The sequence below is a fragment of the Rutidosis leptorrhynchoides genome, unplaced genomic scaffold (genome assembly GCF_046630445.1).
Source record: "Rutidosis leptorrhynchoides isolate AG116_Rl617_1_P2 unplaced genomic scaffold, CSIRO_AGI_Rlap_v1 contig448, whole genome shotgun sequence".
Classification (NCBI taxonomy): domain Eukaryota; kingdom Viridiplantae; phylum Streptophyta; class Magnoliopsida; order Asterales; family Asteraceae; genus Rutidosis; species Rutidosis leptorrhynchoides.
This window is the reverse complement of record NW_027266681.1, coordinates 10,281-35,782: the sequence shown is the minus strand read 5'-3', so window position 1 is coordinate 35,782 and position 25,502 is coordinate 10,281. Positions and strand designations below refer to the sequence as shown.

At 36.2% G+C, this 25,502-nt stretch overlaps 1 protein-coding gene across 1 annotated transcript; it reads left to right on the top strand.

Annotated features, from left to right (window-relative positions):
* The first annotated feature begins 10,026 nt into the window (after nt 1-10,026).
* On the top strand, nt 10,027-11,795 carry LOC139883769 (serine/threonine-protein phosphatase 7 long form homolog). Its single transcript, XM_071867904.1, has 5 exons — nt 10,027-10,548; nt 10,684-10,883; nt 10,986-11,073; nt 11,154-11,591; nt 11,679-11,795. Exons 1-5 carry the CDS (start codon nt 10,027-10,029, stop codon nt 11,793-11,795), a joined length of 1,365 nt encoding a protein of 454 aa, XP_071724005.1.
* Nucleotides 11,796-25,502: the final 13,707 nt, after the last annotated feature.

Below are 25,502 nucleotides of genomic sequence, written 5' to 3'. Positions count from 1 at the left end.
AGACCTCTTAAATGAGATTCAATAATTCACAGAGGAGAGACTCATTATATACACTCCATTTCACCATTTTCTTCACAAGCATTCACAGTACATTAAAATTTCCAAACCATTCAATCGCATTCCAATTTACAGTTTCATTTATACAGAAATTCCAGTTCAAAGTCATTCCGTAACAAGCTACGGAAACCAAACTGTCTAATTACACGAAATCGACAATTAATCTACTGCCAAATATACAAATTTTCCAGAATTTCCTCAAATCAAAATATGTTAAACTAGAGGCTGGTAAGGAGTATTTTTCATCAAAGAGATATACCGTTTCGATGGCCGGAATCCGCCAAGTCGGGCCAAGTGAAATCTGAGTTGAAATTGGGTTGAACGCTTTTTGATCGGAATTGAGTATCAGGAGTTGCCAGGAACCCCGGCGACCTCAACCGAACCATCACGGCAGAGTATCAGGAGTTGCCAGGAACCCCTGGCAACCTCAACCGAACCAACGCTGCCGTGATTCGAGTTGATCGGAGAATCCCTGAGGTATAAATTCAGAGCTTTCCTGTCTTTATTTTGACTCTATTCCAGTATAAAAAACCATCCCCAAACACCATTGAATAACATATTAAAAGGTTAGGATCCAATTCGGAGTTTTAACAAATTCTCACCGTAACTAAAAATCCAAATTAAAAGAAAAAGAAACGAAATTGGAGAAAACTAACCATTTAATCGTGATCCTTGTGATGAGACGAGTCGATCGACATATAACTCGGCGTCTGCCGCCACCGAAATCGTCCGGACGGACGACGAACAGAGGAGACGGACGGGAGAGAAATCGCGTCGTGCGAGGAGGAAGAAGAGATAATGACTGACCGGTTGGTTCAGTCATATTTATAACAAAGGAGAGAAATCGGTTCTAATTACTATTTTACCCTTCATATTTTAAAATATTTACAAAATTATAAACGTGTCTTTATTCAGTCAATTAAAAGTCAAAGGTTAATTTGTCTTTTCAGGGCATCAACATCGGTTCAAATCGGTTTCTTTTGATTCAATTCGAATTTGTTTCAACCAGTAGTGAATCGGTCTGATTCTATTTATCCGTACCTATATTAAAATACCTTTATACCCTTCACTATTTTACAAAATTACAATATTACCATCACATCAGTTTTAAGTCAAAGGCTATATTTGTCATTTTACAAAAACCGGACCTATTTTATCTTCCAAACCTAATAAAATCATTTTTACTTGTCTTAAAACTACCAAATTTTTACAGTAGGTTAAAAATACTGTTTTAAACTTAATATGTGAAAATTGGAATTTTAAGATAACAAGATTTAATTTATTTCGATTTTTGGTTAAATTAGAGTTACAAGATATATTGTTAAAGTAATTAATTATTTTAAAAATAGTAAATCAGTTTAGAAAATTAATAGAAAAATTATAATATATTGTTTTAAATAATTAGTAATGTTGTGTAAATTTTTAAATATTTTCATAGTATAAATGTATTTAATTAAAGAGATATTTTAAAAAGTAATTTAGAGTAATTCCTACGGGTGTGACGTGTACGGATTAATTCGTAGTAAACACTAATACGACTAGTCTAACTAAAATTTGAACGTCTAGACATTTCTTTGTTCCTAAACATTAGAAAGTAATGATTGTTATATATCGTCTAGTAGGTAACGAAACTGTAACGAAACTACGGGCGACGTTGGAGAAGTAGCTAATACCGATTAGCTAATTAACGGTCTTCATCACTGTGAGTAGACTTTTAATTATAGAAGACAATTATATTTTTATTATGTATCATGCATGTTGTTTGTATATAATATATATAACAGCTACCTAGAATTGGTTGTATTATATATACAAATATAAATATACGAATTGGGAAATAATTTGGAATTGATATATATATATATTTTGGGGAAAATTTTATGAACTATATGATAAATAATCATATATATATAATTTGGAAGAAAATATCCGGAAATAATTCTAAATATATTAAGTGGATAAATATCCATAAAAATTTACAATAAATTACTATTACATGTAACCACATGTGGGAAATTCGGACGGATACATACATAAACTGATTCGTGAGTTCGACGGGACTCACACTATGAATCTACGCTTGTTCTACGGAACACCTAGATTCGGGTTGTCATGACAGGGCGCTGGGCTACAGAGGTCTACGGGCTGTAGTTCAGAAACTCGACCAGAGCTTGGTTGGGGAGTAGAAAGGTAGCTGTCCCGGTGGAAGGGCACTAGACTTTATCGATTTATCGATAGAGGTTCGACGGTGGGATAAAGTGGTTACCATATAATAGAAATATATAACTTATTTTATTGTCTGAATTGACTGCAAATATATATATATATATATTTGAAATACATTAAAAAATTATTTGAGATTAAAATCATCAAAGATTTTGAATATGCATTACATGATAATATTTTCAAACATTATTATAGGTAGAACCTAGAATATATATAAGGGAGGGAAAAACCCTCCTATAATTAACGGCCTACTCACAGGATTTTATATCTCATAAACGTTGAATAAAATTTTTACAGGTAACGAGTAGTTGGGAAGTTCAGCGCGGACTTGTAGAATAAGCTATCGTTCAGAGAACGAGGTAGAATACTCCACAGCCTCGAGCAGAGCCTAGTATTGTGCTATTTAAATAACCCTGTTGGGCGGCACTTGTGCCGAAATGTGTTTTAGATTTAACCTGGCTTTTATTTCAATAAATTTATTTGTAACTAAAATATCTTGCTATGTTTTATGAATATAAAACTCGAATAATAATTTGTTTGCTAAATTGATAAGTGTTAAGAACTTAACCCCCGACATCCCTCGAGTGATCTCCCGTCCTTGGGGGGAAATCCTTGGAGGGAAATCGCGAGTGGGGTGTCGCAATTGTACCATATTTGGTAAGTGATTAATACTGCTTTCTTAATTTCATCATAATATTTTAATTGGGTTTTATCTCCAATGATCACATATCTTGGCACTGATTTTTCTATCATCGCAGCCATGCGAAAGCAACGGTGACATTGGAATATCAGACCAAATAGGTTAATTATGCTAAGAGAAGGTATGGTGATGGGTGGTAAAGGATGCAGAGGTCGAGTGAAGTATTGGCGTACATTTGGAGACATCATCCCAGTTTATAGTACTTCACATTTTGAGTCAGTAAACTGTGTGATGTTTCAAATGTACGTTAATACTCCATTTCGATCCTTGAGTTCTTTACCATTCATCCTAATATCTTCCTTTGCGTAATTGACCTAATCGAAAAAGTTTGCATCCTACGTCATCAGTTTCTTCGTTGTCGCTGGTCAAATGTATGCCAATATTTCACTCGATTGTAACTAGCCCATGCTGTTTGTAGGTCTTCTTGTACGCCAATATTTAGGTTCTCCACAACTAGAAGGGGTCAATTATACATGTCGATCCCTTTCTTGTTAAGGACCGATGAGCTTAACTACTTTGTCTTCCAACAAAAAGATGAATGGGATCAACAAGAGGTCTTAGATCAGCTGGAATCAGCTGTAAGTTCACACCTTATACCCACATGTGATTTTCTAATATTCTTTAAAGTAAAATGATGAATGGAAGGAATGAGTAGGAAGCAGCACAGAGTTTGAAGGAAGCAACCCAGATTCTGAGAGAATGAAGACTGTAATTTTGGTTCTCCACCAAAGAAACGAGCTTGGTCTGATGAAGATGTATCAGAAGTTTCTAATGAATAGGGTTCTTCGGGAAATTGTCGAAAAAACTTAACGATGAAGAAATATAATGAAGGAAGATCCCAGAATTGTCAAAGAAACGATAAAGAAATATAATAAAAGAAAATCCCAGAATTGTTGAAGAAATGATGAAGAAATATAATGATGAACTATATGTAGTTTTTGTAACTATCAATAGTCATCAACTATTTCCCTGTTACCCCAAATAAACTTTTTTATCTTATGTAACCATCAATAATATTTGTATATTGAAGGAAGATCCCAATTGTCCATTAATATAATGAAAGAAATTGAAATTATGAATTTCGGATTTGTGTCCCTTTATGATATTTTATTATTGGAATTGAAATCCAATTGTCTATGCATATGAAGGATAATATCATGTAGGTTGGCTTCGAGAAAACTACATAAAATCGTGGCGTATAATAATAAAATTGTGGCCTTTAAACAAAAAAATCGCGGCGGATATTTTAAAAAAATTTGCTAAGTTAAAATGTGACACGTGCGCCAATCAACATTTCCTTTTCAATATTAATTTAAACTTCTCTTTTTATTCAAAAAAGGATAATATCACTTCTCTCACAAGTTGGACAAACCCTCACTTTGAAGTTGGACAAACTCTCTCTCCCCAAAGCTCAACAATCGTCAACTACTCGACTTTCAAAAAAATTCTCGCCGATCGAAGCTCGACAATCGATCGCCAAGCTCAACATTAGGGTTCGAAAGTCGACAATCTCAGTTGAAACTATATACAAAGGTAACAAATGTTTGCTTTAATATTGAAAGGACTCTGTAACTTTAAGGGTTTTTTTGAGTTCGTCTTAGAACTAATTTCGTATTTTCCATAGCTTATCTTTGGTTTGATGATAAGAATTGGATACTTTGCTGAATTTGAATGTAATTATCTTAAGTTGTAATCGATCTTTAAAGCTTTGCATATATATAGCATATAATTTTTTTTTTTTGTTTAGAGTAGCAATGTTTGGATCATTCACAACTTGAATTGCATAGTGAATTTAGATTCATTGACAATGTCAAATTTATATGTAGATAGTTTAGCACAGTTAAGTTGAAATCTCATAGTGCCTTGATGTTAAAATATATAGAAAATATTATAATTTGCTATTTGATGAAAAGTATCGACTTTTAATTGTTGGTAACAAATGTTTCTATGAAGAATGACCATTTTTTCTTTAAAGCTAGCAATGATTTACGCACTTTAATTGTTATGGTAATTTTTCTACTACATATGTACTAAACATTTGGCATGCTCTTCTCTCTGTGTTAGGCTAGTTGTTATTACTTACCGTCTCTCTCTCTTAGACCTCGATACTCTTCTCGTTAATTAATATAAAGCGCAAACTTGGCCTAAGATTCTGTCCAACCATTGACGAGTTGATAGATCACGTCCTAAGAAACAGAGTCATGGGGGACCATTTGAATGAGCTCGACCAAACAATCGTCACCATTGAAGATTGTAACAAGCTTGAACTGTGGGATTTAACTGGTTAGTGACTCAATAATTTTGTTTTATCTATGTATTTGGTGATCATTTTTGGAATAGTTTTTCATTAATTCATTATTTTCTTCTTAAATATGTATATATTTACAGGTCTTTCAATTGAAACATCGTTGGAGAACCACTGGTTCTTCTTTTATCAGCTGTAAAAAGATGAAAAACGTAGTGCCAATTTTAAAAAACTACCCCTGAAGGTTATTAGAAAGTCACTGGTAAATATAAAAATTTCACAACTCGAGAAGGTGTTACAGGTGTAATATTTTCTTCCCATTCACCTAGAATTTCTTCCAAGAGTCCCAAAGGTGTATCCAAATCTAAAGGTGTATCCAAATCCAAATGAAAACCCAAATCGAAGACTCAATCCACATGGATCGTCCACGTGTACATAGCACCCGAACCCGGTATGTATGGTGATGCATGGCTATATATATTGATTATATTTTGAATTCTGCTTAATAAATATATATAACTATATATATGTGTGTACTCTATAGAAGAACTATGTTTTTTGGCACCTAATGAAAAAAGAAGGGAATGAAGGTAGAACGAGTAATTCTGAAGTTGCAGCCAAAATCATATAGCATATAGTTTGTATAAGTATTATTGTTGAATTGTTATCTAGTCAGATTAAAGGTACAGTCTGTTGGATTAATTGTTTTACATGATTTGCATTATGCATGATACAGGATTTCGATTTTGTGATAAGCTTTACTAGCTAGCGTCTATTTGGAAATCACATATCTAATTGTTTATTTTTCCAGATACGGGTTGGCACTTGATCTTAATTTGTGAGCTGAGAGTGCATGAATTAACCTTTTGTACATGATAAGGTTTACTAGCTTGTACTTCATGTGATTAATATTTTGTGATTAACCTTATGTGTTAAGATTTACATTAATGATATGTAAATTATTTATTTTTATTTTCGTTTTTATTATTATTAAATTGTGTTCTGAATTTAATAGTTATGAATTTATTTTTGATAGAATCGATCTACGGAAAAATGTGAAATGAAGGTGGTTTCGGAATCGGGACCACAATTCTGTGGCTCGAGTTATATAAAAAATTGTCACGGTTTTAAAACCGTGGTAAATATTTCTACAAAATCGTGACGTATCTTGGGTAATGGCTACAAAATCGTAATAATCTAAGGTCACGATCAAAAAAACCGTGACATAAAGGAGTGGTAGGGAGTTAACTGATTGGATTTTATACAGCATTGTTTCCTAAAACTGTGGCCGGAAAGGGATAAAACCCGTGGCGTATACTTTTCGCCATGGAAGCAAATTTCACGGTTCAAAACCATGGCGTATAGTCAAAAAAATCGTGGCCTATTCTTTCCGCCACGATTTATTGACATTAAACCATGCTTATCAGCTCGTGGGCGTATCGAGATTTTCTACTTAGTGAATAATTCCTTCAAATATTTTAGCCTCCTTGATCTTTATTTTTTGCACCTCCATAGTCCTTCACGATTTTGTAGCTGCTTCCACTGTCCTATACATTTCGTTATTGACATAATGGTCACCAAATTTCTGCTTTTGCTAAAGAGATCCGAAATGAACTTCATCATATTGGTAAGATGATCCAAGAGTAATTTTGCCTCTTTATTGCCTTAATTATTACTGGCAATAGGGAATGGCCCTCCATCATACTATTCCTATTGAAAGGTACCTCCATCTTAATCAAAATGCTCAAATATAACAAAGTCATGAGAATGAACAACAACAAGAAAAACATGAAATATATTGAATATAAATCTGCCTCTTGCTCTTTTTCACTTGTCTATCTCTTCAAAATCTTCTTCGGTTAAGGACTCAAAGTGAATAGCTTTCCCTCCGTTATGTGTTTACTATCCACTCAACCAAAGTTTAATTAATTATTCGAACCCAAATTATACAATGTTCAAAGAGTATTAAATAGACTCTAAACTCTAATACTTAATGACCAACTAATAATTATAATAGGACTACCTTATAAAATAAAAGCCTAACAAGTAGCTCTGTGGAGCTTGGAAAAGGAGTAGCAAAATCTTCATTAATTAGCAGTTTTCAATCAACAAGTAGCTATGTGTACTATAAATCCATCTTTTCGAGTCATGTAGTCCAAACCATTGAAGGAAGGAGAATATTAAAGAGCAATTTTTCATTTTCCCAACACCGAGAGAACTACATTCGAGAAGAAGATCAGCACATAACGTCAGAAAGAGAAATGAGAGCCCCACCATGATAATAGTCTACTCTATATGATCCACGTGTACATACGATAGAAAATGATATGCTGAAAACTCTATTATAACCTTGGCAGAAAGGGCAAAAGTTTGGCTCGCTTGGGTGATGGTTCTAGAGCTTAGGAATTCTCTAGTTAGGATACAATCTTGTTCAAGTTTCCACAGAAATATACTGACTATGGGTGGTCATTTAATTTTCTAGGGGATACATTGACATTCAAGAGTACTGAAAGAATTTTCAGTCGTCAACTCTTCTGGTAGAGTGCGACTGTCCTTTGTAGAGAAACCATCTGGACATCCCCTCCGTACAAAGTTCACAATGCATCGTCAGCTCATATTATAATAGGTTTCAACGCCACCGGAGATTCAACACCCAGTTCCGCTCATTCGAGTAACCCATATCAGCAACAGAGCTAATAATATTTCCCGAAGAAACATGAAATTATAATGGAAATTTGTCTTTTAAAGTCTCTCCGCCACACTATTTGTCAAACCAAAATTTTGCTTTCTTCCCATCTCTGATTTTGACTGAGATAGTATCGACAAGAGCAACATCTTGTGGAGAAGAACTCGATAGAACATATCGGAGCCCCTTTTCAACTGGGGAAAGATTTATATCTTGATTGCTGAGTTTACAGAAACAGTTTGCAGGCACCACTTTCATTATCAAGATACCTCCATACCCATTTGAAAAGAAGAGCTCTATTCTTTCTGTTAACGAACCAATGCCCATACCACCTTGAGCCTTAAGATGATAACATTTGACCATTTTAATTACAGCACAAAAATTTATATCAGAAATGTCGTACATATTACTTTTGAAACTTAGTTAAGCTACACTTAGCCCCTGATTTTGGGATCTGGAATATGGTAAGATAGTAAATGGAGAGGTTAGATAAGACTCATTTGATAAGTGATAGTCTTCCTGATCCTATCGACACCATTCTGCATTTCCATGGGTAAGATGGTCATCCAGAAAATTATAAATGTATGTCTCCCTTAATTAAGGTAGACATTTTAATAAAAATTGTACGGGAGGTAAACAGAGGTAGTATTACCAGAAACTTCGTTTCCGATTTTACGAAAATTATGGTGTAATTAGCTAAATCATAGACCGACTAAGACCGGATTGTTCGATTCCGGTCAAAGAAAAATAAAAAAAAAACTTAAAACCGGATTCATAGATCCCGGTCAATGGAAAAAAAAAATATTAAAACCGGATTCATAGAATCCGGTCAAAGACCAAGAAAAATCGCACCACCGACACTTACAACCGGATTCAAAAATCCCGGTCAAAGAAATTCCCACTGCATGCATGACTCAATGATACGTGTCATTGCCCGGAAGAGGTCCACTACATGACGGACACGTGGAAGTGAAAGAAAATTTTTTTAGCAGTATAAACTTCGTAAATCTTTCTTCCTCCTCCGTCTCTTGTTTTTGTCTTTCATCTGTCTCACTAAAATTTCTTCTTTCAATCTATCTAAATCTCTCTCGATCTCATTGATTTCAAATAAAAAATAAGCTACATCCGCACGAGTTTTTCGACGAATTTATTCTACGGACGTATATTCCTACGATTAAAATAATTTTTGTTTTTTTTAAAAAAAATTATTACAATTAAACGTATTTAAACAAAATAATCATGTAAAATGAGATGTATGAAATTAATTAATAGAGAAAATGAGATGTAGTAATAAATTTACTCTATAATTACTACTAAGTTTAATTAATACTAAGTTTAATTACTACTAACTGTACTACTAAATTTGACTATATTATTAAGTTTAATTATTACTAACATGTACTACTAAATTTAACTATACTATTAAGTTTAATTACTACTAAGTTTTACTACTACTAACTGCACTACTAAATTTAACTGTAATAATAAGTTTAATTATTACTAACTGTACTACTAAATTTAACTGTACTATTAAGTTTAATTACTATTAAGTTTTCTTTATAATATAATTTAGAAAAATAATTTGATGAATATTTATGTAAAAAAGGCAAGTCAACAAAAAAATTTATTTGTCATATTATAAGGTAAAGCAAATCGTTCATCTAACAAAAATAAATTATACGAAATTTTTTTTTTTATTATATTTTTACTTTTCTATTGACTATCCTATGTTCATCTAACATAAAATAAATTATATTTTTTATTTTCAATAATAAAAATGGAGTAAATGGTATATATAATATATTGCTTGTTGATGTCAATTTTAATTATATGAAAATTCAGTTGAGATTAAAATAATTTGAATTTTTTCTGTTACATTTTCTTTTCTATTGAACAGAATAGTATTTAATTATTTTTTTATTCAATAATAAAAATGGAGTACATGGTATATATAATATATTGCTTGCCCACGTCAATTTTAATTATACGAAAATTCATTTGATTTTATTATATTTTGTATTTTTTGTGGTTATATTTTTATTTTTCTATTGACTAGATTAGTATTCGTTTCAGAAGACTCATTTAATTTTAATTTCAAAATTTTAACAGATTATGGCGGCGAGATATTCTTGGGTTGCGCAAGGACCTGTCGTGCCCGATCTATCGTGGTTTCAGCCGCAACACAGATCGATTGAGATTTTTTCGTCACAGGAGGATGCCGTCACGCAAATGGTTGTTAGGAGAGCGGACTCCTTCTTCTGGGAGTGTATCAACTACCCCGCTTATTGCCGAGCGGAGGTCAGGGACTACAAAGATATGATGGGTTTCGGTCTGGTCTCGAAGATAGGATTCATGGAGTATGACCACCACCTTTTGACTGCACTCGCAGAACGATGGAGGCCCGAGACTCATACCTTTCACCTATCAGTAGGTGAGGCCTCCATCACACTCCAGGACGTCGAGGTTTTGCTAGGATTGCGAATTGACGGTGCGCCCGTTACGGGTACCGATCAGTACCCCCCCGACATCGAAGGATATCTGTATGCACTCTTGGGATTTGTGCCGGCAAAGACTTCGAAGACCGGCATTAAACTGTCCAGCATCAGGGACCACCTTTTGCAACATCGCGATCAAGTATAAATGACAGCGGTGGAGGCGCTCCAGAGGGCGCGTTGCCTTATCGCGTTGTAGCTTGCTGGTTGCTTCTTTCCGGATCATAGTAATAACAAGATCGATTTATTCTTATTACGGACCCTTCAAGACCCACAGGCATGCGGCTGTTACAGCTGGGGTAGTGTCATTCTCGCGTACACGTATCGTGCATTGTGCGATTCGGCCCGCTCCGGAGAGCGCCATTCTAACATGTGCGGGCTACTCGTCCAGTCATGGGCATGGACGAGGATTTCTAAGGTCAGGCCAAGGTTTCGGCGAGGACCTGAGCCGCCGCAAAACTCCCCGCTAGCTGCAAAGTAAGTTGGCGTACGTGTAAAATTTAAACTAAATTCATGAATTTATTTTTCCTGCGACCATACGTTTTTGTACACAAATTACTTAACTTCTCATTGATGCAGATGGACAGTTCCAAAGTCCAGGACGACCATAACAAGTTATAACCTGGTGGCTTACAGGGATCAGTTGTCGATGCTGACTGAGTCGCAGGTAATTTAAATTTTTTTGGGAAATATATTTTTCAAATGAAAAGATTATTATTAACAGTTATTTACAACGTCTCGTTTCAGTTCCTGTGGATGTATCCCGCCGATCAGCTGCTAGGTCTACCGGATGGATGCCGTGAGGGCCAGCACGTGTGGATGTCCAGGATGTTCCTCCATTATTTCTACGTTGTGGAGGGTAACTACCCAGACAGAGTCATGCGACAGTTTGGTCGCCGACAACATGTACCGGATGCACCTCTACATCAGGTAGGGACTGAGAGGTTACACCGAATGAAGAGGGCGTCCCACGTTGTGGACTGGGCACGTGTTCATGATTGGCACGTCGGTCATTGGGCCCATCGGGCGGAACATGTCGTTGTGGGTCAGCAAACATTTACCCCGACTTTCGTGGAACAATATGTACAGTGGTACCTTAACAGGACAGTCTACTTCATTCAGCAACCAGGTCGTGAGGCATCCACAACTGGTTATCATGGCCACACGGAGTCGGTGAATGCCCTGGTACGTAATAATTGTAGCGTAGCTATTTTTGACTGTGATGTGTTATTTAGTAATTAACTGTTTCTGTTCCGTCGTGTTTATTTGCAGAGACACGGGTTGAGCCGAGTTGTGCATCAGATGAACGGATATGTTGAGACGTACGCGGACAACCAGTACCATCAGGATTGTCGTCAGCGATTCGCGGAATTATCTCGTAGAACGTGAAGTTTAAATTTATATTGGAGGAGTTCTATACAATTCGTGGAAGGCAAAGTCGTTGTGAATAGCCTTCCAGACGCAACGTATTTCATTGATGGTATTCTAAGTTTCGATGATTTTTCTCAAATAATATGCGATTATGTCAGGATCCGAAGAGAACAGGTAGAATTGAATTTGATTTATGTATACGCTGTAGATAACGGTGAAAAATAATGTATCATAGTAAATGATGATGCTACGCTATCATTGATGTACCAACTCCATTCTTGGAGTGGTGATTTGTTTATAAGGTACAATCAGATCCATAACTCTGACCGGACATCAAGATTAAATGCCGGAGGAGAGGGTAGTAGTAGACCTCGCGAGTCTTTACACCATTTCAGGGAGGAGACCGCTGTCGCTAGTCAGGGCGATGATGACGTCGAACCAATCGAGACTTACGCCGCGCCGCGGCACAGATCACTACTGCAGAGGCTCGGGAGTCGGGTTTTCGATAGCGCCAGACGACGCAAAGAGCAATCGCCAGAAGGACCTCCGCCTGTTGTACCTCCTCCTCCGGCTACCGCCGCTCGTCATTCCGTATCAGATTTTAGATTTGTACCCTCTCGTCCCGCTGGATCCTCTCGCGGGGGAGAGGGTAGTAGCAGAAATCGCGGTAGACGAGGAGACGCCTCATTGGACGAGGATTACATCGTCCCACCGGTAAGAGACTATCATGTGTTCAACAACAAGGATGGTCCTAATGAGGTAACAAATCGCCGCATTCCTGGTGCTCCAGAATTATATAATGGGGACCCTAATAATATAAAGCTTGGAATGCATTTCTCTAACAAGGAAGAGCTTAATGGTGCGATAGCGATCTGGTCGACGAGAATGGGAAGAGAATTTCGCACGATGAAGTCAGACAAGCTAACTTGGGCTGTAGAATGCGTTAATCGTCCGAACAAACGAACTAAGCAACCGTATGACGGTATTATATGCCAATGGAAGGCCCGGGCTTTGTTCAGGAGCGAATATCGCACATGGCCAATTACTGTCTGGTGTGACGGGCACAATTGCGAAGGTGCGGAGAACGACCGTGAAGACAGGAATATTTCGCAAGCTCATGTTGCCTACGTCATAATGGGAAAGATTCGCGACAAACCAAATTACCCGATCAAGGCCATAGTTGAAGACTGTGAAGCTGCATTCGGCTGTAAAATCGGGAGGAAAAAAGCTTGGGACGGTAAGCGAGTGGCGATGAACCAGGTGTACGGAGACTGGGAGACAAATTTCCGCCAACTACCCGGCTACATGCGAGCTCTTCAAAACTGTCGCGACGGGACTAAAGTGCAGTGGAAATTCAAGGAGGACGGGATTGTGCATAGCAGGAGGAAGATTTTCAGGTACGAACATAACTTTACCGAGCATAATAGTAAGAATTTTACAAAAGTATACTGATTATTTTCATTTATTCAGGTGCGTATTTTGGCATTTTGGCGCCACGAGACTCACTTTTGAACATAGCCACCCCGTAGTTACTGTCGACGCAACGCATCTTCGTGGGTCGTGTAAGGGTAAGGCGATCGTAGCGGTCGTAAAGACTGCCAACGACAGAGTCGTGCCGATCACATATGCGATCATAGACTAGGAGTCGAACCACAGTTGGTATTGGTTCTTAAAGTACCTTAAACTTCACGTTCTACGAGATACGTTCACCTGCATCATCTCCGATCGTAATTTGGGCATCCTGTCGGCTACTACTAAGCTCGATACGAAATTTCCAAACTGGGGTGTTCACAGGTGACCGCTTACAACACTTTAATTGCAATCTCCCGTTAAATTTAGTCATTTAATTAACTATTGCTTACGGACAGGTATTGTATGGAACACATTCGTGCTAATTTGTTGTCTAACGTTCCGAAGAAGGCCGGTTTGTATGCCTTATCTTGGACCGTCGGTACCGAGTTGGACGAGGCTAAGTATAACCAAGCATGGGCAGATCTCATAGAATTGAGTCCATCTGCGGCGACGTATCTGCAATGTATTCCCCTACAGAAGTGGACATTGATCCTAGACGGATTCCACCGATGGGGAACAACCACCTCGAACGACGTTGAGAGTTACAATAACGTACTCAGAGGCGACCGCTTCTAGCCGATCAAGGCATTCGTTCAGGCCACGCACGCCAAAGTCATGGCGATATTTGTGGACGAAATGTCGAAGATAAGTAGATACAGATATGCCCTCGCAGAAAAACCAATGGCAAAGTTCGAGGCGAACAAATTGAGATCAAGACGGTACGATGTCTCGTTATATCCAAATGCTCCCGGTCGTGTGTTTAACGTTAAGTCTCCGCCAATCCATTTCGGAGTTGCAGGCAACGAATATACGGTTCAATTCGATATGGGTTCATGCTCATGCTTACATTGGAACACTTACAGGATACCTTGTTCTCATGCAATGGTAGTCGCGAAGGAACTCCACGTCTGTCGTCTCGACCTTGTCCATACTTGCTACACGAGGGCTGGTTGGAGACAACAGTTTAGTGGTGTGTTCGCCCCTCTTCCAAATCCTTGGCCCGAATCAGATTTTTTGCTCCTACCGGACGACACTCGCATGGTTCATCATACCGGTCCAGGTCGAAGAAGAGTAAACAGAAGACAGCGTGGCGCGAGGGACTACCTGAACATGACAGGTCGAAGACCCCGAGGGTGTAGCAATTGCAACGGAAGAGACCACGACAGGAGAAAATGCACGTTCTCTCATACACCGGCGGACAGACTGCCGTTGAACATATTATACGACCCGTATGGTCTTCACGGAAACGCGCATCTTGATGATGAGCACAACGATGATGATAGTGAAGATGTTGACTACAATGTGGAGGACGACGACGATGATGATGAGGACGATTATGATGAGGACGACAAGGACGATGATGATGAAATGGAGGACGACGATTAGAACTATGATACATAGAATAATTAATTTCATTATTATTGGAAAATAATGTTACTCCATTAATGTGTACATTTGTAAAATAAATGTATATGAATAATATTCGAAATTTGATATGAATAAAATTAGAACTCTTAAGGCGTGAACATTTATGCGTACAACTCGAAATTTGATATGAATAATATTCGAAACTTAAATAAAATAAAGTTATACAATAGATACATTTTCATTACAATATAAATTTGTCTAATTAATTTCAATTGTGACCATAGTACAACCAACTTGGGCTTTTTTGGATTTCACCGCGTCCTAGCCTCTCCGATCGCCGTAACGGTACGTCTTCCACAGTGGGTTCGCCAATGTGAGGATGTGTAACTAGTAATACGATAAAAGCAAACGATTAGACTTCTCAACGTGCACACATTAGTAAGAACACGTCGGAACTTAAAAGCATGACGAGTATACACTAACCATGGAATGATTCGTCTCCGTGCTCTCCTGAATACCCGGCAAAACTAACCTCCCTGCTGGTGGATGTGCCCGAAAGGCCCCGAGAACTCGACCCGATTCCTAAACTTATATCTAAATCTGTACCAACAGGCTCGGTCATCTGCTGCGTGGGCGGATTCCTGCCCAAGAAGATGCCTTCAAAGAAATCTTGGGCCGGAGGTGCTGCAGGAGCGTGAATAACATTCCAGACGCAGGTGAACGGAGATGATGCAGGTGAACGTATCTCGTAGAACGTGAAGTTTAAGATACTTTAAGAACCAATACCAATTGTGGTTCGACTCCTCGTCTATGATCGCATATGCGATCGGCACGACTCTGTCGTTGGCAGTCTTTACGACCGCTACGATCGCCTTACCCTTATACGACCCACGAAGATGCGTTGCGTCGACAGTAACTACGGGGTGGCTGTGTTCAAAAGTGAGTCTCGTGGCGCCAAAATGCCAAAATGCGTACCTGAATAAATGAAAATAATCAGTATACTTTTGTAAAATTCTTACTATTATGCTCGGTAAAGTTATGTTTGTACCTGAAAATCTTCCTCCTGCTATGCACAATCCCCGTCCTCCTTCTTGAATTTCCACTGCACTTTAGTCCCGTCGCGACAATTTTGAAGAGCTCGCATGTAGCCGGGAAGTTGGTGGAAATTTGTCTCCCAGTCTCCGTACACCTGGTTCATCGCCACTCGCTTACCGTCCCAAGCTTTTTTCCTCCCGATTTTACAGCCGAATGCAGCTTCACAGTCTTCAACTATGGCCTTGATCGGGTAATTTGGTTTTTCGCGAATCTTTCCCATTATGACGTAAGCAACGTGAGCTTGCGAAATATTCCTGTCTTCACGGTCGTTCTCCGCACCTTCGCAATTGTGCCCGTCACACCAGACAGTAATTTGCCATGTGCGATATTCGCTCCTGAACAAAGCCCGGGCCTTCCATTGGCATATAATACCGTCATACGGTTGCTTAGTTCGTTTGTTCGGACGATTAACGCATTCTACAGCCCAAGTTACCTTGTCTGACTTCGTCGTGCGAAATTCTCTTCCCATTCTCGTCGACCAGATCGCTATCGCACCATTAAGCTCTTCCTTGTTAGAGAAATGCATTCCAAGCTTTATATTATTAGGGTCCCCATTATATAATTCTGGAGCACCAGGAATGCGACGATTTGTTACCTCATTAGGACCATCCTTGTTGTTGAACACATGATAGTCTCTTACCGGTGGGACGATGTAATCCTCGTCCAATGAGGCGTCTCCTCGTCTACCGCGATTTCTGCTACTACCCTCTCCCCCGCGAGAGGATCCAGCGGGACGAGAGGGTACAAATCTAAAATCTGATACGGAATGACGAGCGGCGGTAGCCGGAGGAGGAGGTACAACAGGCGGAGGTCCTTCTGGCGATTGCTCTTTGCGTCGTCTGGCGCTATCGAAAACCCGACTCCCGAGCCTCTGCAGTAGTGATCTGTGCCGCGGCGCGGCGTAAGTCTCGATTGGTTCGACGTCATCATCGCCCTGACTAGCGACAGCGGTCTCCTCCCTGAAATGGTGTAAAGACTCGCGAGGTCTACTACTACCCTCTCCTCCGGCATTGAATCTTGATGTCCGGTCAGAGTTATGGATCTGATTGTACCTTATAAACAAATCACCACTCCAAGAATGGAGTTGGTACATCAATGATAGCGTAGCATCATCATTTACTACGATAAATTGTTTTTCACCGTTATCTACAGCGTATACATAAATCAACTTCAATTCTACCTGTTCTCTTCGGATCCCGACATAATCGCATATTATTTGAGAAAAATCATCGAAACTCAGAATACCATCAATGAAATACGTTGCGTCTGGAACGCTATTCACAACGACTTTGCCTTCCACGAATTGTATAGAACTCCTCCAATATAAATTTAAATAGGAAGACATATTTATTAAAAAGAAATTTAAATTTCAAAATTATTATAAATAAAATTGAAATAAATAATTTTTAAACTACTGATGAGAGATGAGGAAATGGTGCGGAAGTGAGATATGGGTGCGGAGTTTATATAGGCACTGAAATTATTTTCGACCGGGAGCGAGGTTTCCGGCTTTAGGCAAAACCGGATTTTAATTTTCCGGTCAAACATTAAATTTGCGGTCCAAACTTAAAACCGGAAACAATGTTTACGGTTCAAGCTTAAAACCGAAAACAATGTTTACGGTTCAAGCTTAAAACCAGAAATAATGTTTACGGTTCAAGCTTAAAACCGGAAACAATGTTTACGGTCCAAGCTTAAAACGGAAACATTGAATCCGGTTGAAGCTAAAACCGGAAACATTGAATCCGGTTCAAGCTTAAACCACGTTAATTAGTCCTAAAACCGGAAACATTGTTTACGGTCCAAGCTAAAACCGGAAACATTGTTTACGGTCCAAGCTAAAACGAAAGGGTCGAATCCGGTTGAAGCTAAAACCGTAAACATTGAATACGGTTCATGCTTAATTAATCCTAAAACCGGAAACATTGTTTACGGTTCATCGTTAATTAATCTTAAAACGGAAACATTGTTTCCGGTCCAAGCTTAGTTACTACACCCGGAAACAAAGTTTTCGGGAAGCATTGTTTACTGTTCACAAAAGTACTGTACCCGATGGTCATCTACTCTTTTAAAAATAAGGTCCAGGTTTTACACTTATTATATTCGGCAAAACACCGAGTAATCCCACTTACATCATCGGTATTTTTACAGCACCAAATTTAAAAGAGTTACCCTGCTCAAGGCTAAGATCATCAGAAATTTTAGTATAGACAAAAGAACACTTAGTGAAGTTGATTTTCAGGCCAGTAACGATGAAGAAACATTTAAGCATGGTTTTCAGACTGACCATATTTTCCACCTATACGGGTACAAATAGAGTAGAAACATCAGCAAACTGAAGCACACTTATCCCTGAATGTCCATTCCTAAACTTCTGCCCCTTTTGTAATAGTTAGAAAATTGAATTGTATATAACAATCCTTGAGCTGGGACTAAGAATAGAAAGGAATATAGGGGATCGGCAATTCTGGTACCCTTTTGATGAGAGGAGAAAAAACCTCATTGAGTGGAGAAAATGTCTCTTGAAAAGCCATTAATCAAAATTGCTAAGGATGAGTAAGAACTACACAAGAAGATCCATCTTATTATTTTTGCCCGAAATCCATTTCTTCCATAATCTCAATTATTTTTATAATTAACTAGAAATGAGACTGACAAAAAAATTTAATATCAAAGGGATAAAATTATAAACCAAAAAAATATATATATAAATATAAGAAACCCTAATTATCAAAATACAATATAAATACTCTTATATATTGTCTTCAAGGTGTACTCACTGTATTCATCAACCATAAGTCTCTTGTATCTTTCATTCAAATTGTAACATCAAAGTCCATTACAAATAATTTTCTCCACAAAATAGTTTACTTGATACACATGAAAAAGCAATGGTGGGAAGAATCAATTAGTAAAAGTAAACTTTATCTGTTATGTGATAACTATAAGAAACCTTAGAAACCGAAATCCCCTAACAAGAGGAAGAAATCGATTTCGCAGCAAGGTTTCCGAAAAATATTGTTTGGTCTCTAGTTTTATGAAAAAGATGAAGTTCATACCCAAAACTCTTAAGTTGCATTTAGGTCCCTGTTTTGTTGCGAAAAACAGAGAGCTTTGGACACGAAACGATTTATAGGTTATCAACAACTAAAAACTGAAGTTCTGGAGAGATTGCAATGCCATGGAACCTAAAAAATGATAAAGGATGAGTTTTTCATCAAAAATTAACATAAACTCATGATTAACCACACTAAAAATTTATTCAAAGCTAAAGCAAGAAATAAAAACGTTAAAACAATACTAATCTACATTTTTCAGATTTGAAAGCATCAATAATTTTTTATTAGAACCAAGAACTAAGTATTACAAGTTAAAGATATGATTTTTATAGCTAAAATGACTTGATCCTCACTTTTTTAAAGGAACTAATAGCAAACAACGTGTATTTCTAGCTCTAGGATATTGCTTGGGCATCACACATTAACTCTCAGCCGTCCATGACGAGTTGCAAGCTGTTTTCCTGCATTTTGAACACTTTTTTCCTTGCAAAACTGCAGATTCTCAGTTTGGTCCTCGAAATCTTCTTCTCTTCAAAACAGCTCCTCTTTCTTAAAAAAACAGTCCGTTTTTTATGCTTCTTCAATGACTTCAATCGCGAAATGAACTCTCCAACAGCTTCCCCTTCGTTGAGAGATTGAAGCTTCAGGCTCCCCCTTAATTCAAAGCATCAATATTCCATTAAATCAAAACAAACGAAATTTTTCAAAAAAATCGATCAAAGTTTAACTATTCATTTTCTTTTCTTCTATACTAATTTTTGGCATCTTTGGCCCTACACTATTCTTTTCTTCTTCAAAATAAACTAAACTATAAGAGAAAAATAAATTTTCAATCTTTTTTCAACATTTTTTAAAAAACGAAAATTTTGAATTTCATGGAATATTGATCGCTTATCTTCGTTACATGTCTCAAGACCGATAAACCTAGAGCTCTGGATACCTCTGTAAGAAACCTTAGAAACCAAAATCCCCTAACAAGAGGAAGAAATCGATTTCGCAGTAAGATTTCCAAAAATTATACACAAGTCTCTGATTTTATGAAGAAGATGATGTTCATGCATAAAAGTTCTAAAAGTTGCATTTAGGTCCCTGTTTATCACGAAAAGCAGAGCCTTTGCACACGAAATACAATTTCTAGGTTTGTAGAAACAAAAACAGAGACTTTGAGATGATTGTGGTGCTATGATATGGCTACTTTAAAGAGGAAAGTTGAGATTTTTGATTAAAACACAAAACTAAGAGCTAAACTAGTTATACTACTACCAAACCGAATTTATTCCTTACCAAAACAGAAAAATAAAAATGTTTTTACCCAACAATCTACATTGTGAAAGATTTTTAAAACCCAAATTTTTTTATTATCTTCATTTCCTATTACAAGCTTCTATTTATAGATAAAATCTCACTTTCACTTTTACAAAGAGTCAATCACATAATTCTAACATTTTTATTCAATTAATAGGTGTAAGTTCCTTGGGCACCACTCCCTCAATCTCAGCCGTTAATCCCGATTTGCAGTAGCTTATCTGCATTTTTGATAGTTTAGTCTCTGCAAAATTGAAGTTTTATAGTTTGGTCCTTCTATTTTCTGCAGTCTTCAAAACATCCCCTCTTTCTTCATTTGTCCGATTTTTTATGCTTCTTCAATGCTTCAATCGCAAAAAGAACCAAACCAACAGCTCCCCCTTCGTTGAAGGATTGAAGCTTCATGCTCCCCCTTAATTTAAAGGATCAATATTCCATAAAAACAAAAACAAACGAAATTTTTCAAAAATCGATCAAAGTCTAACCATTCATTTTCTTTTCCTCTACACTAATTTTTGGCATCTTTGGCCCTACACTATTTTTTATTCTTCAAAATAAACTAAACTACTAAAGAAAAATAAGTGTTCAAGAGGAACCTCCTAACAAGAGGAAGAAATTGATTTCAAAGCAAGGTTTCTGAAATTGACAATTTAGTCCCTAGGGTTTTAAAGAAGATGAAGTTCATAGACAAAACTTTTAAATTGTGCATTTTAGTCCCTATTTTGAAACGAAACAGAAACTTTATACATGAAAAACGTTAACTGGGTTTGAATAACTCGAAAAGAAGACTTTGAGATGATTAAGGTGTAGTGATATGGCCATTTGAAGAAGAAAATAAGAGATTTTTATTTAAAACATGAAAACAAAGCTATCTACTACTACAATTCGAATTTATTCACAACTAAAACATGAAATAAAAAAAACTTTAAAGCTTTGAGAGTCTACATGGTGAAAGAAATAAAAGCCCAGATTTTTCATATCCTTAATTTCGGATTACAACCAAGTTTTTATAGGAAAAAAATCTTACTTTCCCTTTTTACAATAGCCAATCACATAATTTCTATTAATATTTCATTGTACAACTGTAAAATAAGTTCCTTGAGCTCCACTCCCTCAATCTTAGCCATTAATCCCGATCTGCAGTAGCTTATCTGCGTTTTTTACGGTTTAGTCCCTGCAAAACTGAAGTTTTGTAATTTGATCCTTCTATTTTCTACAGTCTTCAAAACAGTCCCTCTTTCTTCTTCATTGCTTCAATCGTGAAACGAACCAAACCAACACTAACTATCACTAAAATCGAATTCAAGATCTACCAAATAACTACGGTATGAATCTTCTAGTCTTTGACATTATTATTAAGTATGGGATTGTATGTTTTTTATTTATTAGATTTAAAAGAGAAAAAAGGTACAGAAATAACAACATATGAAAACTTATATCTTAAGTCTCGATTTGGAATACAGACATAGAAAATTAGTGAGTTAGAGTTTGATGGAAAATTTGAGGGTTAGAGTTTTGATTTTAGTTCTTAAGGCAGAGAATTTATGTTTTGATGAAAAAAAATTATTGAAAATCCATTTATGGTCCAGTTTATCTGATCAAACTAGTCTCTTATAATGTGCAGGTCGTAGAAGGGAACCATATGCCTGGCAAATATGATAACCCAGAATTAAAATATCTTTACTTTTTCAGCAATTGTAATTTTTTTTTCTCCAGTATTTAGATTAACATGTTACACCTTCACGTACCAAATCATGACAAATAACTAAAATAACAATTATAAAATAATTATTTAAAGAAGATGATAAGAAGACTTACATGTTCTCAAATCTTATAAATTATTAATTCGATGATGAAAATCCATTTATGGTCGAGTTAATCTGATCTAATGTTTTTATTGATGATATGTTTTCTATATACAAGTCTTTATAGATAATGTTTCTAGGAAGGCAGTCAGCATATTTCGAGTCTTTATAGATAATGTTTCTACGACTCTATTTCTCGATTGAATTAGTTCGTTAAGTGTATTCACTCTAGGATCAAATTTAGACCAGTTTTGGGCGAACGTAGAAGCATAACGAAGACAACCAAAAACTTTAAGTCTAGAGTAGTTGGGTGGGAGGCAATTAAAAAGCTGTTTCATATTGAGGAGATATTGTCAAGAACAGTAGATGGCATCCGATGGTTGAGATAGCATGATGTAAACATTGAATCTGACCAGAATCCTAGAGATAATTAAGTGACATTGGAACATGATAGCTCTAGTGACTTGGGAGTAGGTGTTGATACAATAGAAACTCTTTAAATTAATATTCGATAAATTAATAAATTTTCTAAAATAATAAATTTGTCCGGTCTCGATTTGGGTCAATGTAAAAAATTGAAAAATTCGATAAAATAATAAAATAATAATTTTTCGGGAGATCCTTTTATAATTTTTGGTCTCAAGAAAATCATAAATTAATAATTCATAGAAACTGAAAAAAATATATTACACTATATTGAAATATGATTCAATAGTTGTCTGTTTTTCTTTAAAGTTCAAGTCTATTTGGAGTCATTGCCACCAAGTAAGAACACAGTACAACTATTGAGTCTCAAAGTTCGCTGCAACGTAATTCTAAGAGGCATACACTAATTTACCTTTTTGTTTGGTATGTACAGCATAATTACTTAATTTATACGGAAATATGAATTAAATTGAAACGGTTAAAAACTCTTTAAATTAATAATTATTAATTTATCGATAAATTAATAAATTTCTCCGATCCTACATTATTAATTTATAAAGTTTTAACTGTATTTCGGTTCTACATGGCCATTTTGTTGATAGACAAGAGAGTTGATGAATGATGCCTAATTCTCTCCAAAAATCTTTGAGGTTGAATTGCCTCGCTTGAAATTGTTAGTTGTTTCATAAATTTTTTTGTACTGAATTTTTTTGGGGAAATTCATAAAACTGGAGGAATTAAACTGGATTGTGTATTGATTTTTTTTATGCTCTATAAAGACGTTTATACTGCATTTTCTATCTTACTTATTGAGAAATTTATGAAGTCTAAGAGTAGGTTTCGTGTATTGACTTATTAGGCTGTTGGCAAAATTGGTTTTAATTTCCCTGTTGTACTGCTCCTAGTTGAATTGTTCAAAAGACATGGTGGGATTGTGTCTGGCAACAAAATGGATATGTGGCTGAATGTAGATTTTGACCATGAAATGTGTAGTATTGACCAAATAACGGATACTTGTAGGTGGCTAAAACTGACTTTGATAAATTGAATATTGGCATGTTCATAAATGTGGAGAGAATTATACAGAATGTGCAGAAAGTAATGGTTTTCACTCTAGGCTTATAAAAGAGGACACACATAGGGATGATGTAACAGAGGTTTGTAGGTCCTAAAATTTTGTCATAGGGTTGTATAATTTCCTAGTTCAATAAAATGCTTTTTCACCAAAAAAAACATCCATCGAATCTACTATGACATTAACATGTTTTTTATATGCTTTTGAATTTTAAGCATAATCAAGATAAATTACTTTTAACCTAAAAAAAGTAATTACTTTCCCACCTCTCTGTCCTAGCTTTGTCCTCTTATGATCCGAGATTATAAAGTATACAATATAACCATATATACCGTTAAGTATATCCCCTTTGGTTCTTCATTTTCGTATTTTATATGGTCATTCATTTAAATTATATTATAACCAAATTTATTATCAAGATACCTCGATACCCATTTAAAAAGAAAAGCTCTATTCTTATCTGTTAACGAACCAATTCCCATACCACCCTTGAGCCTTGAGATGATAACATTTGACCATTTTAATTACAGCACAAAAAATTATATTCGAAATGCCATGCCAGAATAATTACTTTTGAAACTTAAGTTAGCCTATACTTAGCCCCTGATTTTGGGATCTGGAAAATGGAAAGATGGTAAATGGGGAGGTCAGGTAAGACTGATTTGATGAGTGATAGTCTTCCTCCTATCAGCACCATTCTGCATTTCCAAGTAGCAAGACGATCATCTACTTTTTTCAAAATAGGGTCCAGGTTTTACACTTATTGGGAAAAACACCAACGAGTAATCCCACTTACATCATCGACCACAACCAAAAGAGTTACCCTGCTCAAGACTAAAATCATCAGAAATATTAATACCGACAAAAGAACACAGTGAAATTAATTTTCAGGCTGGTAACGATGAAGAAACATTTAAGCATGGTTTTCAGACTAATCATATTTTCCACCAATACGAGTACAAATAGAGTGGAAACATCAGCAAATGAAGCAGGGAAAGAGCACTTGATCCCCGAAAGTCCATTCCTAAACTTCTGCCCCTTCTGTAATAGTTCGAAAATTGAATTGTATATAACAATCCTTCAGCTGCGATTAAGAATAGAAAGGAATATAGGGGATCTACAAGTCTGGAACCCCTTTGATGAGAGGAGAAAAAAACCCATTGAGTGGAGAAAATATCTGTTGAAAACCCATTAATCAGAATTGCCAAGGATGAAGAAGAACTATGCGAGAAGATCCATCTTTTATACTTCTGCCCGAAATCCATTTCTCCCATAATCTCAATTACTTTTATAATTAACTAGAAATGAGACTGACAAAAAAAGTGATATCAAAAGGATAAAATTGTAAACCAAAAAAACATATATATAAAAGAAACCCTAATTATCAAAAGACAACACTATAAATACTCTTATATATTGTCGTTAAGGTGTAGTCATTGTATTCATCAACCATAAGTCTCTTGTATCTTTCAGTTGTAATATCAAAGTTCATTACAAATAATTTTCTCCACAAAATAATTTAGTTGATACACATGACAAAGAAGATGATACAAAGAGAAGATGGGAAGAATCAATTAGTAAAAGTAAGCTTTATGTGTTATGTGATAAGTATCACTATTATCGAATTCACGATCTACCAAATAAATACGGTATAAATCTTCTAATCTTTGACTTTATTATTAAATAATTGTATGTTTGTTTTATTTATAAGATTTAAAAGAGAAAAAAAGTACAGTAATAACAATATATGAAAACATATATCTTAAGTCTCGATTTTGAATACAGACATATAAAAATTAGTGAGTTAGAGTTTAATGGAAAATTAGAGGGTTAGAGTTTTGATTTAATTCTTAAGGCAGAGAATTTATGTTTTGATAAAAAATATTATTGAAAATCCATTTTATGGTCCAGTTAATCTGATCAAATTATTCTCTTGTAATGTGCAGGTCGCTGAAGGGAACCATATGCTGGGCAAATACGGTAGTCCAGATGTTGTCCCAAAAAATATAGTGCGAACAAT